Genomic DNA, 17,885 nt, shown 5'->3' with positions numbered 1-17,885 from the left:
ACTAAAACATTATGAATGTGGAGAAAAGCCAAGCAAAATTACACCTTTTATTGGCTAACTAAAAAGATTGCAATATGCAAGCTTTCGAAGGTGTCATTTTGCTTGGCTTTTCTCTACATTTACTAAAACATTGTTAAATAAATATGAAAACCCAGAGCAGTACATAAGTAGGAGATGCGCTCACACAGGACTTAGCTTTTGAACCAAAGACCCACCTCTTCCCCTCATTCATCAGTCAAGAGTTTTGTCTTTAATTGAAAAGCTCCTTTCTTTATGAATATGTTTCCTCTGCATACTCTGTTCTGATTTCCAGAAGTATTTATTTAACAATATTTTAGCAAAAATGCAAGTCTTTTTACACATTATGAGCATACAACTGGGTTATTGACTTGTGGATTATGTGACAATGTGACAATAATGGGAAATTTTAAAGAGATTTTTTATATAGTTTTCGGTGGCCCAGCATTGGTCTCCATGGATGTCCATTCTATCAGAAACCTTGCAATCTCTATAAAAATACAACATTCACTTTTTTTTTCTCATCCATCACTACAAACTGCATGAGTTAAGTAACATATAAAAATATCTTTGAGTGGAGTATTCCTTTTAGGTCCCAACCAGAGATCTCTTCTGGAGAAAGTCCTCCAACCATTTCTAGGGGCAGGAATGCCCTCTGGAATCCTGAGAGTCATCCTCCTAGGACTCTCCATACTGGCTTCCCTTTCAGTTCTGATCCCTAGAACATCCTTAAAGGACTAATGAATCCCCATTTAGACTGGCCACCCCAAACATGGCTGGTGACATATTATAATGAGAGGACTGCCAGCCATTGGTCAGGGGAATTTTGTAAATTTATCTCATGCTTCCCTTTAACTAAATCCTAGTCTTAAATCCTTAGATGAACTATGGAATAACCCAGCATGCACTTTATTGTATTTTAATCCTCTCCCTTTTCCTTCTCTTTTACCTGCATTGCCAATCCCTATCTGGCACTCCTTCACAAAATACACATTAGCATATATGTAACAGTTCTTGGGCACTTTAAAATTGAAAGAACAAACCAATCTTTACTTATCTGGTTTTGTTTCCCTTTTACTCTGTGCATATGAGAGCCTCCCATCAATATAAATTAAATCACGTTTCAGGTTAAGGCAATCAAGCTGTGGTCACAGGGGCCCTGATTTCAGCTGCTTGTACAAATGGTTTATAAATGGGACAACAGGGATCCATAAAAATGGAGAATATTACACAGGCTGTTTTCCTCTTCTCTTATCCAAACAAAATACATGTAGCCACCACCTCCATCTTGTGCAGAGCAGCCAAACTGTCCCATTCCTAGAATGAGCTCAAACCCCCTTTTAGTGACTGAAGATTTTCTAACTGATGATGAGTAACATGTGCCAGCATCTTCTAAATGTCAACGCACCCTGGCCTTCCTGCCTCCCAGTTTGTTCAGCTAACACACTGTGAAATCCACTGAGGGAGTGATTTATTGCTGATTAGTGGATCCTCTGCCAGTTCAGCCGCCAGCACTGTGCAGTCCTGTGTGAAATGCCAGCCACGGAGAAAATAAGTCATAAACGACTCACTGTAATTAACATTTAAAAAATTGTAATTTGGCTGTAATGCTTAATCAGCCATGTCAGTTTACGTGCAGGGAGTGATTCATGAGGGACTCTCCAAGAAACAGCCACCATGCAAGTGTAGTTGGGAAGACAGGGGAGTACAACTGTTGAAGCAAGCAAAGGTGAGAAGGCAAAAGGCAGCCTGGCTGCTCTCTAGGAACACAGCTTAAGGGCCAAGTTGGAAGTTCCCTTACTGTTTGCACTTAGTGAGTCTCTGCAGTGGAACGGGTCTGCTTTCCATGGAAGGGTCATCAAAATGCAGTTACAGAATGTGCAGGAAGCAAATGCATACCACTGGAGTCTCAAGTCAGGGTGAGAATTAAAGGAAATCCACGTCCTTCATCTGGCAGCTTGGTCTGCAGTTTTGTTTAACTTTTTTTTTGGGTTATATAGTGACTCTTGAAGCAAAACGTAACATAAATTAATTTGCAAATAATACAGAACTCATTTAATACAATTTAGAGTAGCTCTGAGCACATAGCAGCATAGGGGCTAGCACTAGACTGGGTGCCAGTCCATCACAGGCCCACTCACAAACACCCGCACTCACAACTAGGAGCAGCCGGTTAACCTAACCTGTACGTCTTTCAAGAGGACGTCTGAAGTTTCAGTAGGAAATCCCACAAAGACATGGGGACAATGTGCGAACTTCAGAACCTGGATGCTGGATCCATCTTACATTGACTTTAAACACCGCACAACTGTTCCACCCATTTTACCAAGCAATCCTTTTAATTAAGCAGTCATTAAAGGGGTGCCCATGTGTTTAATGTAAAGAATATATGGAGTCCCTGACAGAGCCCAGTCGAGCTTAATAACCTCATGGCCCTTTAGTTTTATGCTGATATTTATAAAACTGCTTACAGTATGAACTGAAACGTGGCAGCATTCAGAACATCAGAACAATTGTGGAGGAAATAGGCCATCCAGCCCAAAAGGCACAGATTGTCCAAAATAACATCAAATTGACATCTGAAGGTAACTAAAGTCTCACTCTGCACTGCACTACTTAGTAAATTATTTCCTGTGCCTTCCTAACATTTGTGTGAAATCTGCCCCTTATATAAGCTTCTAACCATGTGCCACGTTCTTGTTGAAGAACAGTAACAGCTGGAATCCACTGCAGTAATGCCCTTCATAATTTTAAACACTTCAATCATGTTACCTCATAATCTCTGTTTGCTTAAACCTAAAAGGCTCAACTCTTTCAATCTCTCTTCATAGCTCACATTTCTCAGTCTGGGAATCAGCCTGGTCCTCAAGTGAAGGTGTACTGTAGCCACTTTATTTTTAAATATGGGACATAATCAGAGCAAGAAACATCAGAAGCACTCGATAAAGCAATCAGTTTTATGTTAGACATTCTACAATAAGAAGGGGTCCTTTCAAAGAGACCCTCCCTACTTAGACTGAGGATGATGAAGAGCCCATACTATAAATGGTGAATGTTTCATGCAAAAACATAAAGAATACCCAATGAAATAAGTAAGCCAGTAACCTCTTTGAGCCTAGTTCAGCATGTTTGGATCCATGACAACAAGGTGGGGGTCTCATCCTTTAGCTCACCTCAGCTTTAAACACAGAATCAATTTCTGTCTCTGACTGCTCCACTAAAGTTGCATTCTCTATCAGTAATCCTGCATCAATTATCTGGTGGGAATCGGTAAAGTTTCAATAAAGTGAAATTCAAAGAAAACTTTGGCAGAAAATGTGTCATATTGCCAGATATCCTGACAAATTCGTTCCAGTCTTTTATTGTTTTGTTTTAGGTCACTTGCCACTTTTGTGTTTGTTGTGAATGTCAAATTAGTTTGTGAGGCATGATGAGGGACAGCACAGACATGAGGTTCCAGACTTCTGACTATCATGCGCTAAAACTTGAAACATTTATTGTTGAAAGCAAATGGCAGCCGGTGGCCTTTCTCATCAACCACATTTGAAAATAACTGCCATATGTCTGAATTTCCTTCTGGTATTTTAGTAGACTTAAAAATTGCCATTTAAAGAGCCTTTTCATGGCTAGAGTCACTGTTTCCGGCGCCCTCTTTATACAGTTTCATGCTATTTAGATATGACATCCAAAAAAACAGCAGTGATGGATATTCAATTCATTTAATTGTTTTACAAATTACCCATTTAAAATAATTAAATTCATTTGATAAATTTTGAATGAAAAAGTATATTCGAATGATTCATGCATTATTACATACAGTATATTAAACTAGCTGAAATACCCGGTGTTGCCTGGGAGGAAAATAAAGTTGTTTTTTTTAATTGTTTGAGAAAAATATAATTAAAAAAAACACAACGTTAAAAAATAAGAATAAATTAACAAACAATGAAGACTCACTAATGTGCTTGTCTTACGGTCTTGTATCTATATTATCATCTAGTTGACGCTCGGAACCGGCCAAAAGCAACAGGGGCGTGGTTCTGCTGAAACATAAAGAATGCTGCCAGTCACCTACAGTTCGTCCTCTGGTGGTCGTTCCAAGTGTCAACTGGATGATAACATGCATACAAGACCGCAAGATCAGCCCCCACCCTACCCAGAAGGGGGTGGGTTAGGGTTGATTTCACCCTACAGTATTTTTAGTCGACCAATGAGAAACATGGGTATCAAGTGTCATGAAAATTGCTCCAGTCATTCGGAAGTGATGCTGGAACATACATACATACACATATTGACATTGATGATATTGATATATATACTGTATTAAACATGCTAATTCATATTGTAAAACATTGTCCTGGTTAAAAGCATAATGCCAGTCATGAAAATGCATAATTAAAATAAGACAATACATTCACAAATCAAATGGACAAGAGTTGTGTGACTCATTCTCAGGTAATGATTCAGTTTGAAGTTGAAGGAATCAGTGAATGTTATATGTCTCATGGACAACAATAAAATTTATTTCTATAGCACATTTTTATTCACAGGATACAGCTCAAATTGTTTTAAAATATGTCAATAAATAGTTAGAAGAAAAATAAAAATAAATTAAAGGTGGATAAAACTAAGAATCAATAAATGACATTCCAAGAACAGCAGAGAATTAAAATAAATTAATTTGCACTTACATAACTCAGATATACAAGTACAGTATAGGAGAGTCCTTGTATATAGATTCATTTGACTTCTGTAATAATAAGTCAGACGCTACAATCAAATGCCCAGGGAGGACGGAAAAAATAAAAACAGAGGATGAGATGCAGAAGAAAAAAGGCCAAGAAACTGCCCAGCCCCCAATGGACATTCTACCTGACTTACTATAAATGTTCTTTACTAGTTTTTATTGTGTTTTAAGATTCTTCTTAGAAGAATCAGTTTAGCAGGTCTTGTTAACAGGTCCTCTGATACAGAAAGGCTGTTAAATCCCCACATTGAGGTTGTGTTTAGGGCCAGGGTGGATAATAATGTCTTGGCCAACATCAAACTAGCATGTCTCTCATGGCCCCTGAGACCACTGCACTTCTGCATTCTGCTCAGCAATGAAGGCCCAGCACTTTAAAATACCTTTTGTGCTTCCAGTCCTCTCATCCCAAGGCAACACAGGAACTGTGTGCTGCCTTCTACTGACTGATTATTCTTCATTGTATTTTGCACATTTCAGCAGATTCCAAGATAGTCCAGATTTTTACTAAGTTGTAGTTAAACCAGCAATAAGGCTGTAATTTATTGCCATTCATATCTTACAACAGGTAAACAGCACAGCTCACACTCCATGGTCAGACCTACCAGTCTAGTTTGCACAGTTCCAACTAAACATGTGACATCCATTCCAAGTAGTTGTTGTGTAAAGTGTCATCAGTGTAATAGATGAACTGTGAATAGCCAGCTCTTAAAGCATGTCTCTGCGTTACAGAAGTGTTACAAAAGAATCCTAAGTTTTAGAAATGCCCTTTGCTTACATCTTATACTGATTTTAATACTTTTTAAATATTCTTACTAACCCCTAAAATACCTTTATACATTTATATAAGTTCAAGACAAATGCAGTATGTACTGTAAATATAATATTGCAAAAGTTTACATATCTTTGCATAACTATTGTGACAGATAGGGCAGTTTCGCTCCCTTGAACCCTTGTCCAAGACTCCAGACAGCAGGTAAAAGTCCAAATGTTGACTTTATTTCTACGGCACAGTGCACAAAGCACCCTCTCCTCCACAATACTCATAAACAAACCAATGCAATACTCAATAATAACTCTCCACCACTCCCAGACGCATTGCCCTCCTACCACCCAGCTCAGCTCGCCGTCTGGGAGCTCCCACAATCCTTTTATAGTCCCTGACCCAGAAGTGTTCCAATCCCCAGTCCATGTGATCTTCTATCACTTCCGGGTCAGATGAAAAGTCCTTTTCTTCACCCCGAACGTACGTCATTTCTGCCGTCGCTCTGCCTATGACGCACTTCCGGGTTATAGGGCACATATGACTCTTTGCTCCTCCCTGCAGCTCCCTCTTGCAGCCCCTGGGGTATCCAGCAGGGCTGTGGATGAAAACTCCATTGTCCATAATTCCCTGCTGGTCTTTGGGGCACCTCCATACTGCAGGGAAGGCACCATCTGGCAGCCTAAAGGTATTGGCTGGGATGACAAGCCGGCCATAGACCACACTATTTATAACCTTATTATTTACTAGCAGAATACCCGCGCTTCGCAGCGGAGAAGTAGTGTTTTAAAGAAGGTACGAAAAAGAAAAGGAAAAATTTTAAAAATAACGTAACATGATTGTTAATGTAATTGTTTTGTCATTGATATGAGTGTTGTTCTCATATCTATCTATCTATCTATCTATCTATCTATCTATCTATCTATCTATCTATCTATCTATCTATCTATCTATCTATCTATCTATCTATCTATCTATATATATATATATATATATATATATATATATATATATATATATATATATAAATATATATATATATATATATATATATATATGTATATAGCAAAATACCCGCTTGGCAGCGGAGAAGTAGTGTGTTAAAGAAGGAAAGAGAAAGAAAAGGAAACATTTTGAAAATAACGTAACATGATTGTCAATGTAATTGTTTTGTCACTGTTATGAGTGTCGCTGTGATATATATATATATATAGCAAAATACCCGCGCTTCGCAGCGATGTCATGTGTTAAAGAAGTTATGAAAAAGAAAAGGAAACATTTTAAAAATAATGTAACATGATTGTCAAAGTAATTGTTTTGTGTATTTGGTGGCAGCGTAGCTGCATCAGAAAATGTACCACGACGTCTGACACGCCTCCTTTTTACTGTTTTCTCACAGCTTGGATTGCTGATATCATATAAATATACACACACACATACACACATACATACATATATATAATATACATATATATACACATACATATCTTCATATCTACATATCTATATACATATCTACACACACAAATTATATATATGTGTGTGTATGTATGTATGTATGTATGTGTGTGTGTGTGTGTGTGTGTGTGTGTGTGTGTGTATATATATGAGTCTATAAGTTATTAAACAGTAAAACATTAACGTTTTAAGAAGTACAGGTACATTGAGCACTACTGGAGTGGTTGCGGGTAAACTACATTTTAAAGACTGTGTAACACAACAGGTAAGTAACTAACAGCAGCTAAAATGTATATGGATCATCTCTCGGTAGTAGATCCCTTTTGAAAGGCGCTACACGACGGCTGTGGTATAGAAATTACATTTTCTATGTGAACGTTCAAATTTGTGCCTCTGGTAATGTGCCTTACCGGCATTTAAAGAAAATTAGTTTTGTGTCCTCTGCAGTGTTAAGAGAGAAAGGCTTTGGTTTGGGATAAAAGGAAAAAAGGTGTAAAGAAAGGAAAGTTGCCTTTTTCTTTTATATAGTATAGAGAGATGTGTTCGCTGACGTTATGATCGCCTTTTAGGTACAGTCGCGTTGGGTCTTGTGTAGACTGGTGAGACGTCCCGCCATTAATCGGCTGTGATGGCACTGTGAGTCCTCCACTCGTATGCGTGTGTTCATAATCCGAGCTGAGGACCTGATAATCGATACGTGCAAAAGAAAGTGTGAATCGCCTTAATATTATTTTGCCGTGGTGTAGAAAAGGGGTCCCGTGTTTGCACTTGTCTGGGCTATAGCTCAGGGGGCGGATGAAAAAAATTAAAAGTGCTCACTTTGACTTAAGGCAGAAGCGCAGTCAGCGTCTCAAAGGCCGGCACAGCTATGCACGCGCTGGCTGCTCAACTTTTGCTGGGCAGGAGACCCCTTTTGTACATACGTTCATGATATCAAAAGTCTCAGCGCTCTTTGGAGGTAATTCATATATTATATATATAGCAAAATACCCGCCTGCAGCGGAGAAGTAGTGTGTTAAAGAAGTAATGAAAAAGAAAAGGAAACATTTTAATAATAACGTAACATGATTGACATTGTCATGAGTGTTGCTATCATATATATTCCTGCCTAAATAAGTCACCCTCGCTTCGCTCTTACTTTTTTACCGTTCATTTAATCATGGCTAGTGGCGGAAAAATTATAAAATGGAAGGAGGATGGCTTTACCAAAACAATTATTGATGGCGAATCGATTATTCATAAAGCTTGAATTGGTGATCTGTTTTTCTGTGTTAACCTCATATTTTTTCATACTTCTTCTCAAACTAAGGTGGTGCGAGGGTAAAATGAATCGGGATGCGCTGATCAATGTAATCGTGTACCAGGAAATCATGCATTGACAAAAGCTCCCTTTGCTTGTAATGCAAAGTGTGATTAAATGCATTATTTTTCAACGTTATGGAGCACATGCATCGAAGCTTCTCAGCTGTGCTTGTGCTAAGAAAAGGAAAGATTTTAAAAATAGCGTAACACGATTGTCAATGTGACCTTTTGTAAGTAGTGCCTGGAGGATTCAGTGTGTTGAAACTCTAGAGACAGCGTGTGTATTAACTTGAGGTAAATGGGAGGGAGATGATGACGTGACTCCCCACCCGCTTAACTGTCAATCCCCACAAACACAGTCTCTCGGAATTTGCATAAGCACACCCCTTCACCTACAATTTTAACTTAGTTATAAAGTGATCAAAACTCTCGTTTATATCCTGCGTCCTCTCATTAAACTTGTATCCCGCATTACCTGTGGGCATGTGAAACGCCAGCGGTAGCCTGTCTATGAACTTAATTTAAAGTTTAGGTTTACACCTTGCTTTCTTTCCGAGGTAGCAGCACTCATGAATATGGTAGTATATGCCACTCGCTTGCTTCTTATTGTTTCGCTGCCTTCTCAATTATATAATGCATGTTTTCTTAAGCGCTTTTTGTAGGTCTTCCTGGTTTTCTACGTACTGCGTTGACAGTCAGTTCACGTGATTACGTGGGAGGCGTGATGATGTCACACGAAACTCCGCCCCCTACGTCTTTGCAGCTCTACTCCATTACAGTTAATGGAGAAAAATACCTTCCAGTTATGACCATTAGGCGTAGAATTTCGAAATGAAACCTGTCCAACTTTTGTAAGTAAGCTGTAAGGAATGAGCCTGCCAAATTTCAGCCTTCTACCTACACGGGAAGTTGGAGAATTAGTGATGAGTGAGTGAGTGAGTGAGTGAGTGAATGAGTGAGTGAGTGAGTGAGGGCTTTGCCTTTTATTAGTATAGATTACATGGAAAACTACAGGAGAGTAGAATAAACTGAGTACTTCTGTATAAAGCCTTCCGTTGTGTGCTCTGTCTGTTAACCGATGGCTAACCTGTGACTTACTGTAAGTTGAATACCAGCCTGAGATACAAGACCACCCCTGAAATTTAAATTTGTCCATCTCAGGCCAAGGGAATCAATATTTTTATTTCTAAATAATAATATCCTTCACAGTTTAGTAACAGGGAAACTATAATAGTGCACCAAGAAATGAGTCCGGAGAGAAATGAGCAGCATCAAATGCGCACAGGAAAAATGCATACAGTACAAAATGCACATAGTTAGTAAATCCCATGGAAACGTACAACTTTTTATAAAACGTATATAAATGAAATCGATACGGTAAAACAAAACATATTACACAAACAAAACATATTGTGAGTGTTATGTTGGGTGGACTGGTGTCCTGACCAGTGTGATGAAATAAAGTCCACAAAACAATTATAAAGTGTTGGGGAATTGCCCCGTATATTGCTAGGATGCAATAAATGGTCAAAAGTGATTAGAAAATCAGACATTCGACATTCATGGGTTTGAGAAGCTCGTTTTTATACAGTAGAAAATGGCTACAGGAAATGATTTGGCAGGAAGTTAAATGTAACCAGAAGTGTCGTCATTCGGACTGGACGGAAGTGCCATCCTCAGCGAGGGACCGGAAGTGCCATCATTCGGACTGGACAGAAGTGACGTCATCGGTGAGAAGATACTGTTGTGGAGCCATTTTCAATAGTGAGAATTGTTGATGGTGCGTGAAGATTATTATTTTTCTTACTTGGTTATAGAAAGGCAGAGAGAGAGGCATCAGTACCACAATTCAACCCCCCGTCTGATAATAAATCGCTCACCTCTGGACCTGTTGATTGCCTCCTAAGCGCACGTGTTTGACACCAGACTGGAGGCAGGTTCCATGACAGGAAGGGAGGCCTACTTAGAAGGACAGAAAATGGCTGCTCCTGAAACTTATGTCTTTCCTCTGTACAATCGATGGCAGCATCCCACTGGTGGTACCCCTTTATGAATATCAATGGGTCAGGGTGGAGAATTGCTGTCTCATAGAATAGTCCTGTTGGAGATCTTCATTTCCACCAGGGGGAGCAGCAGGGTATCATTATACGCTCTTTGAAGGGCTTCTGCCTGACCTGGAAGTGCTTCCAGTATGCAATACCAACACCAAACATAAAAAGTGCACAGTTTCCTGCATTAGTAGTCAAAGTGGATGTGACTCTTTGGGAAGTTTGGAAGGAGATAAGAGAACATATTGTGTTATACTGTTGCAGAAAACATGGATTTGATTGCAGCTTTTCACCTCTTTGCTTTGAACAGATGAAAGTTTGGCTTCTTTTGCACTCAATCATGCCACCACCAAGACCTCTATCTCTGTTGCAAAACCCAGCTTTAAAAATAAACTGTCAAACCTGTCTAATTCAATGCATAGTTGTGTGAGACCAGGGTCACCAATCAGGATGAACTGCACGTCATTTTGGGCAGTGGGTTTGCTTATTGCACATATTTCACCTACAAGTCCACACACAAAGACATCACCTTTATAAGCCAATAATACACCAATAAAACATCAAATATCCTGTTTCCTTTTGCATGCACAGTTACTTTGTAACTGGGTCTGTTTTATATTTAAACGTTTTCCACTTATTTTTAGCATAGCATTATGGTTTTTATTTCTCAAATTTCATCCCACCAGAAGAATTTAATCTGGTGCAGATCAGTTAGCTTATTGCCCCACTCCTATTTGAACACCTCTAGCTCTGATGGGAAACTATTCACAGGTTCGTCAATGGCATGGGGTATGTCTCTACAAGGTGGAAAACTTAAATCTAATAATGTTTAAAAGTGCACAGAAACATTTTCATCATATTTGCATCTGTAAGTGTCTATTAAGTTAAATTCCTCTACTTTTCTTCACAGGGACTGCCTGAGATTTAAAGAGCACACATTTGTCGCTACACATACTTTTTCCTGCGCACATTTGTCACCAAATGCTTTAGTCAGGACGCTTTTCTGCCACTCATCTTTGTTGGTAAACTATGAAAAGTTCATAGCATGTCTATTGATAAGTCTTTGGTGACCATCTGTTTGTGGCCTCTCTTCTTTTGGTTAGTCCTAGTTTTTAGGGTTAGGTTCCTTTCTCCTTCAATGTCGTAAAACTGTAAACCAAACCTGAAAAGGAGAACACATAGAAAAGGACAGACAAGAAAATCAGAATAAAATGGCAAATCATGTTGCAAAGGTTATTTCTTTAATCCCAACATGGATAACAAAATTCACATTGTTCCAGTATAAAACAAGTTGCGTTAATGATGTCAAACATCACGCCGTGCAAAAGCATTCTTCCAAAAACGGAATCTAATGTCTTGACAACCAATCAACAAAAATAGAGTCGCGCATCCAACAACAAAATAGTTATGCTATAAATAAAGGTACACTCACACCAGCAGAAGCCTTGACAAAGTCCTTTAGACACATGTGCATGATATTAGTTACGATCACTGTAGTTTAATAAGTTAGGATTAGGGTTCAAACATCTTGTTTAAGTTACTTGAACTTATTTTACTTGATAATCATTAAACAAAGAGTTTTGTTAAACTAAATTACTGTTTGTTGACAGAGCACAATTCAAATGTGAAGACTGCATTCTCTAACATTTCATAATAATGTCTTTTCAATTCACTTAACCCCCTCACAAACTTTTCTTTTAAGAAATTTTCATTTCACATTTTAAGTTGGCAAATCACCTCTCTTTATATAACCAACTTTTTAAAGTCACAAGTATTAAATATTGTTACCAAGCCATTAACCACACTAGATGTTCCATTATTATACTACATAGCCTCATAATGTCACATGGAGAAGAAAAGCATGTTCTGGTAACAAAGTAACAATGACAAAAAAGCTCAAAGCCACTTTCATAAGCACATTAATCTTTGCCACTGTTATGTAGAGTCTTTATGCTTCCCTGACAATATGTAAATGCAGAAAGATCCCTAAAACTCTTTGCAGTATTTTCACAATACTTAAATTGCAAAATGTAAATTCGCTAAATATATGCGAATAAGGCATTTTTTGCAAACAAAAATAGATCAAAAGCTAGAAAAAGAATTTATGTAAAATATCCCAAAATAGGTGTTTTTAATTTTAATAGTATTAATTTTAATAATACTGTGGTAGGTTGGCACCCTGCCTGGGATTTGTTTCCTCCCTTGCGCCTTATGTTGGCTGGGATTGGCTCTAGCAGACCCCCGTGACCTTGTAGTTAGGATATAGCGGATTGGATAATGGATGGATGGATGGATTTTAATAATATCTCTCTATCATAAAAAAAACTTGCAACGATACAAGACTTTTTTCCTCTGACAAGACGTGATCTTTTGAAAAGAGACAGAAAGACACTTTCACGTCCCGCGAGACTGTCAAGTCACGTCATACTTACAACCTTTGGAAGCAAGTCCCATAATACACATGCAGAGCAGGGAAGAGATAACGGAAGTAGGAAAATTTGAAAGTCCCACAAAAATGAGAGTAAACATTGCATTAGTGCAAACAAACGGAAAATATTACTCAGTGAAATAATGGAACAGCAAAAAGAGATCGAATAGTGTTTGAGGATGTCTGGTGGAGAAGAGAGACAAGGCAGTGAGACAAAAGGACAGCTGCTGTGCAGGCTTTTAAGCATTCGAAGTGCCGCACGAAATGCAGATCACGCGGCATGGCAGCGGCAACAAGCCGGCAGCTGATCAAGCAAAGAGGAGGTAAAAAAAAATGTATTTGTTTTCTATTGTATCACTGTTTAAGATGGGTTTCGGAGGAGCGGCCGCGTCTCCTTGGGGTGTGTTCAGCCCCCCTTTTCACAACGATTTGTAGTGCTGGCATTGGGGAAAGGGGTTGGTGAGTGAAGTGAGCAGAGTGCAAAGCCCCCTTTAAATGTTTAAAATATGCTTCTCTTTAGAATGCAGCTTCATGTGGCAGATGATACATACAGCATATTACACATACAGTATATATACCATAATTTGGAAGAAATAATTGATTTGAAAAATGCAAACCTATTCTTTAAAGCAGTGCTTTATGGGTTGCAATCCTGTTTGTGGTTAGTTGTCACATTATTGCATAGTAAAATAAGCCAAGATTGTTCAAGTGTGAATTCTGTATCTGGTGATACCCCACCTGCTATTTACTAAACTTTTTATTTTGGCAGAATGAGTAAGAATACCGTTTACACAACAAATTTGAGCTCTTGTTTCTGTGTCATGAAAATATAATAAGTATTCTCCAACTCATATTTCAGAACCTAATAGATACAGTGGTGTGAAAAACTATTTGCCCCCTTCCTGATTTCTTATTCTTTTGCATGTTTGTCACACAAAATGTTTCTGATCATCAAACACATTTAACCATTAGTCAACACAAACACAAAATGCAGTTTTTAAATGATGGTTTTTATTATTTAGGGAGAAAAAAAATCCAAACCTACATGGCCCTGTGTGAAAAAGTAATTGCCCCCTTGTTAAAAAAATAACCTAACTGTGGTGTATCACACCTGAGTTCAATTTCCGTAGCCACCCCCAGGCCTGATTACTGCCACACCTGTTTCAATCAAGAAATCACTTAAATAGGAGCTGCCTGACACAGAGAAGTAGACCAAAAGCACCTCAAAAGCTAGACATCATGCCAAGATCCAAAGAAATTCAGGAACAAATGAGAACAGAAGTAATTGAGATCTATCAGTCTGGTAAAGGTTATAAAGCCATTTCTAAAGCTTTGGGACTCCAGCGAACCACAGTGAGAGCCATTATCCACAAATGGCAAAAACATGGAACAGTGGTGAACCTTCCCAGGAGTGGCCGGCCGACCAAAATTACCCCAAGAGCGCAGAGACGACTCATCAGAGAGGTCACAAAAGACCCCAGGACAACGTCTAAAGAACTGCAGGCCTCACTTGCCTCAATTAAGGTCAGTGTTCACGACTCCACCATAAGAAAGAGACTGGGCAAAACGGCCTGCATGGCAGATTTCCAAGACACAAACCACTGTTAAGCAAAAGAACATTAGGGCTCGTCTCAATTTTGCTAAGAAACATCTCAATGATTGCCAAGACTTTTGGGAGAATACCTTGTGGACTGATGAGACAAAAGTTGAACTTTTGGAAGGCAAATGTCCCGTTACATCTGGCGTAAAAGGAACACAGCATTTCAGAAAAAGAACATCATACCAACAGTAAAATATGGTGGTGGTAGTGTGATGGTCTGGGGTTGTTTTGCTGCTTCAGGACCTGGAAGGCTTGCTGTGATAGATGGAACCATGAATTCTACTGTCTACCGAAAAATCCTGAAGGAGAATGTCCGGCCATCTGTTCGTCAACTCAAGCTGAAGCGATCTTGGGTGCTGCAACAGGACAATGACCCAAAACACACCAGCAAATCCACCTCTGAATGGCTGAAGAAAAACAAAATGAAGACTTTGGAGTGGCCTAGTCAAAGTCCTGACCTGAATCCAATTGAGATGCTATGGCATGACCTTAAAAAGGTGGTTCATGCTAGAAAACCCTCAAATAAAGCTGAATTTCAACAATTCTGTAAAGATGAGTGGGACAAAATTTCTCCAGAGAGCTGTAAAAGACTCATTGCAAGTTATCGCAAACACTTGATTGCAGTTATTGCTGCTAAGGGTGGCCCAACCAGTTATTAGGTTCAGGGGGCAATTACTTTTTCACACAGGGCCATGTAGGTTTGGATTTTTTCTCCTAAATAATAAAAACCATCATTTAAAAACTGCATTTTGTGTTTACTTGTGTTATATTTGACTAATGGTTAAATGTGTTTGATGATCAGAAACATTTTGTGTGACAAACATGCAAAAGAATAAGAAATCAGGAAGGGGGCAAATAGTTTTTCACACCACTGTAGATATATTGGAGCACATTTGAAAAAAATGTTTTTTGGGGCAAGGTAAATACACTGATTCGATTAACTCATTTTTGAATTGCTTAATTCCTTAACTGGTGCCATGAGTCATGTGAGTAACTTAAGGCACCAATGAAATTCATCAATACTTTTCAATAGGAGATTTGTTTCATTATAAAAACTTGTATAGCATAGTGTATTTAAGATGCATCAATGAAAATTGAATTATTCTGCCTAACTGACCTGAGATTGGACTCCTTCAGTACTATGTCTCTTTGGAGAATCCTTGGGTACATTGGTTTAACTTTGTGTCGAATGAGCGGCTGACTACGGAGTCCCAAATGAGGCACATTACCTGCATTGTGAGGGAGTGTCAGTTATGGCACTACGACCATGTGGTATGATTCCCCGAAGGTGATCTGGTTCATTATTGAGGACCTGAGTGGCTGGACCAGGCTAAGCAGATGCCCATGTAACACCCAGCTGCAGCAGATAGGTGGTCATTTCCGGCAGGTGGGATTGAACCGCATGTCTGACTGGTTCACTGTGAGCTGTGGGGACTGTGAGTTGCTTCATGCAAGCATATACAGGGTCATTGCAGTAAGCGCTTTTCACATTATGTACAAAAGGGAGAGCAATGGGGATTTTTCTCAACAAATATAAACACCCTTATTGAACTGTGATAGAGATCTAAGGTTATGTCTGCACCGCTATGCACTGTTGATAGTTGTTGGTTGTGAAGGTTTGTGAGTTTCATAAACATAACATTTTTGAAACAATTATCCAGTGGAGAGTTTAAATTTTGAAGTCTCAAGGTAAAATGGTTGGCTGTTTCAGGCCATAATGAAGAGCAGGTTGTGAACACTGCCAACAAATGAAAGCGTCTGAATGTGCAGAAAATGCAATTATGAGGTTGTTTTTAGTGTAATCTAGATGCCTGAGCACGTATTTGTTCTCTCTATTCTCACAGAGCGATGTCTCCAGCTTTCATAATTCCTGTCCTCTTGAATTCAATGTTTGATGCTAAATGTGTCAATTTTTTTTCTTCAAACAACAGAATAAGTGACCTGGGATCTATTGTCCAGTCAGAAGTTGTCAATTGGAATTGTAAACGATGAAAATGTACCAAATATACCGGTTAAACTGACCTTTCTGAAGTCATATTTGAAACAGTAAACAAATCTGCATTTGAAGTCACACAAAATGTTTCTCTGTTTTAGGATAAATGAGTTTGCAAATTCACAAATACTTTTTGAAATTTAAAAATTTAAAACTTTATATAGCTCAATGAAAATTAAACATCCCAACAAGTTTATTTGAAGAATAAGTTTGCCAAATTTGAAAAAAATCAGTCCACTGGGAGGCGAGTTGTTTTATGCAAACTGACAGACAGTAGGTGCTTATGATATACAGTAATACCTAAAAAAGAGCTATACTGTCATCAAAAGGCCTTTTCCCTTTTGTTTTTATTCACTAAAGAACTAGAGGAAACTTTAGGAAAAGATCAAAACATTACAAAAGATAAGGTGTGGCAATCTGAAATTCTACAGTGTAAAATTAAAGCAACAATAAAATTAATACAGGTAAGTTAGCTAACCTTCCCAATTTTGTAATGCACCACTAACTAACAGATTGAAAAGGTAAAAGTATAAAGCACATGCATTCAGATTTAAAAAAAAATAATGAATACCTCCCTGCTTTACTTTTCATTAACATGTGTATCCTACTTGTTTTCCTGCAATGATGTGACAATGAAGTGGCAAATGAATCAGTGGTCTTATGCAGCTCATCAACAAAGCAGGAATACTTTCTGAAGTGTAGTGACAATTGTCTTACTGAAGCACTTTGTCATCATGATTACTATGAAAGGCAGAGATTCATTTTGTTCTTTGCTTTCTTTTTGGCAGGTGCGGGCCAGTGCTATCGCTCAAGATGCTGATCAGAACTACGACTATGCTAGTAACAGTGTTATCCTCCATTTAGATGTTGGGGATGAAGTCTGTGTCCAGCTGGATGGAGGCAAAGTTCATGGTGGTAGCAACAACAAGTACAGCACCTTCTCTGGCTTCCTCATCTACCCAGACTGAGGATGAACTCAGTTGGATACTACAGGACAATATATGGACAGAGGGGGTGGGGTGGGGAAGAGGAGATGTGGGGAAGGGGAAAAGGGAATTTATTGATTTCAGCCTTAATCGGCCCTATCAGAGATGAAAAAGAAAATCAAGCTGTTAAGGGTCTCATCTAAGTATGCTCACAAAACCTTACATTTCATCATTCTTGGGTTTTCTGAGTTACTGCATTTGGGGAGGAGGACAATCATAGTTTGAACTTTGAGGAAAAGTGCAGTAAGCAAGAAATTGTCAAACTCAGTTCAATGAGAGGAATGAGAGGCAGTGTCCAGTACGAAAAGGTGTAGAGAGCATGTGACATGGCTTCTCATTCATACTGCTGACCCTTAAGGTGAACAGTAAGAGAGAAGTTCAGCGAGGCCCTCTCCTAAAGGGATAAGAACGCTGAACAAGATGAGGCGCTATACATCCTAGTTTTAGACTGCTGTATAAAGTAATTTCCCAATGCAAAATACCAGATCTACACATTTTGCACCATTACCAGCACAGAACTTCCATGTTGAGAACTATCATTATAA

At 38.7% G+C, this 17,885-nt stretch overlaps 1 protein-coding gene across 1 annotated transcript in view; it reads left to right on the top strand.

Moving 5' to 3' along the window:
• c1ql4a (complement component 1, q subcomponent-like 4) overlaps positions 1–17,349 on the top strand; it is a 96,170-nt gene extending 78,821 nt beyond the window's left edge. The window contains exon 2 of the mRNA XM_039749924.1: positions 17,143–17,349. Within this exon, the coding sequence (XP_039605858.1) occupies positions 17,143–17,322 (180 nt within the window). The 3' untranslated portion in view covers positions 17,323–17,349. The remainder of the gene's footprint in view (positions 1–17,142) is intronic.
• Positions 17,350–17,885: the final 536 nt, after the last annotated feature.

The sequence above is a fragment of the Polypterus senegalus genome, chromosome 3 (assembly GCF_016835505.1).
Source record: "Polypterus senegalus isolate Bchr_013 chromosome 3, ASM1683550v1, whole genome shotgun sequence".
Taxonomy (NCBI): domain Eukaryota; kingdom Metazoa; phylum Chordata; class Cladistia; order Polypteriformes; family Polypteridae; genus Polypterus; species Polypterus senegalus.
The sequence above is the reverse complement of the archived record's forward strand: the minus strand, read 5'-3'. Positions and strand labels throughout refer to the sequence as shown.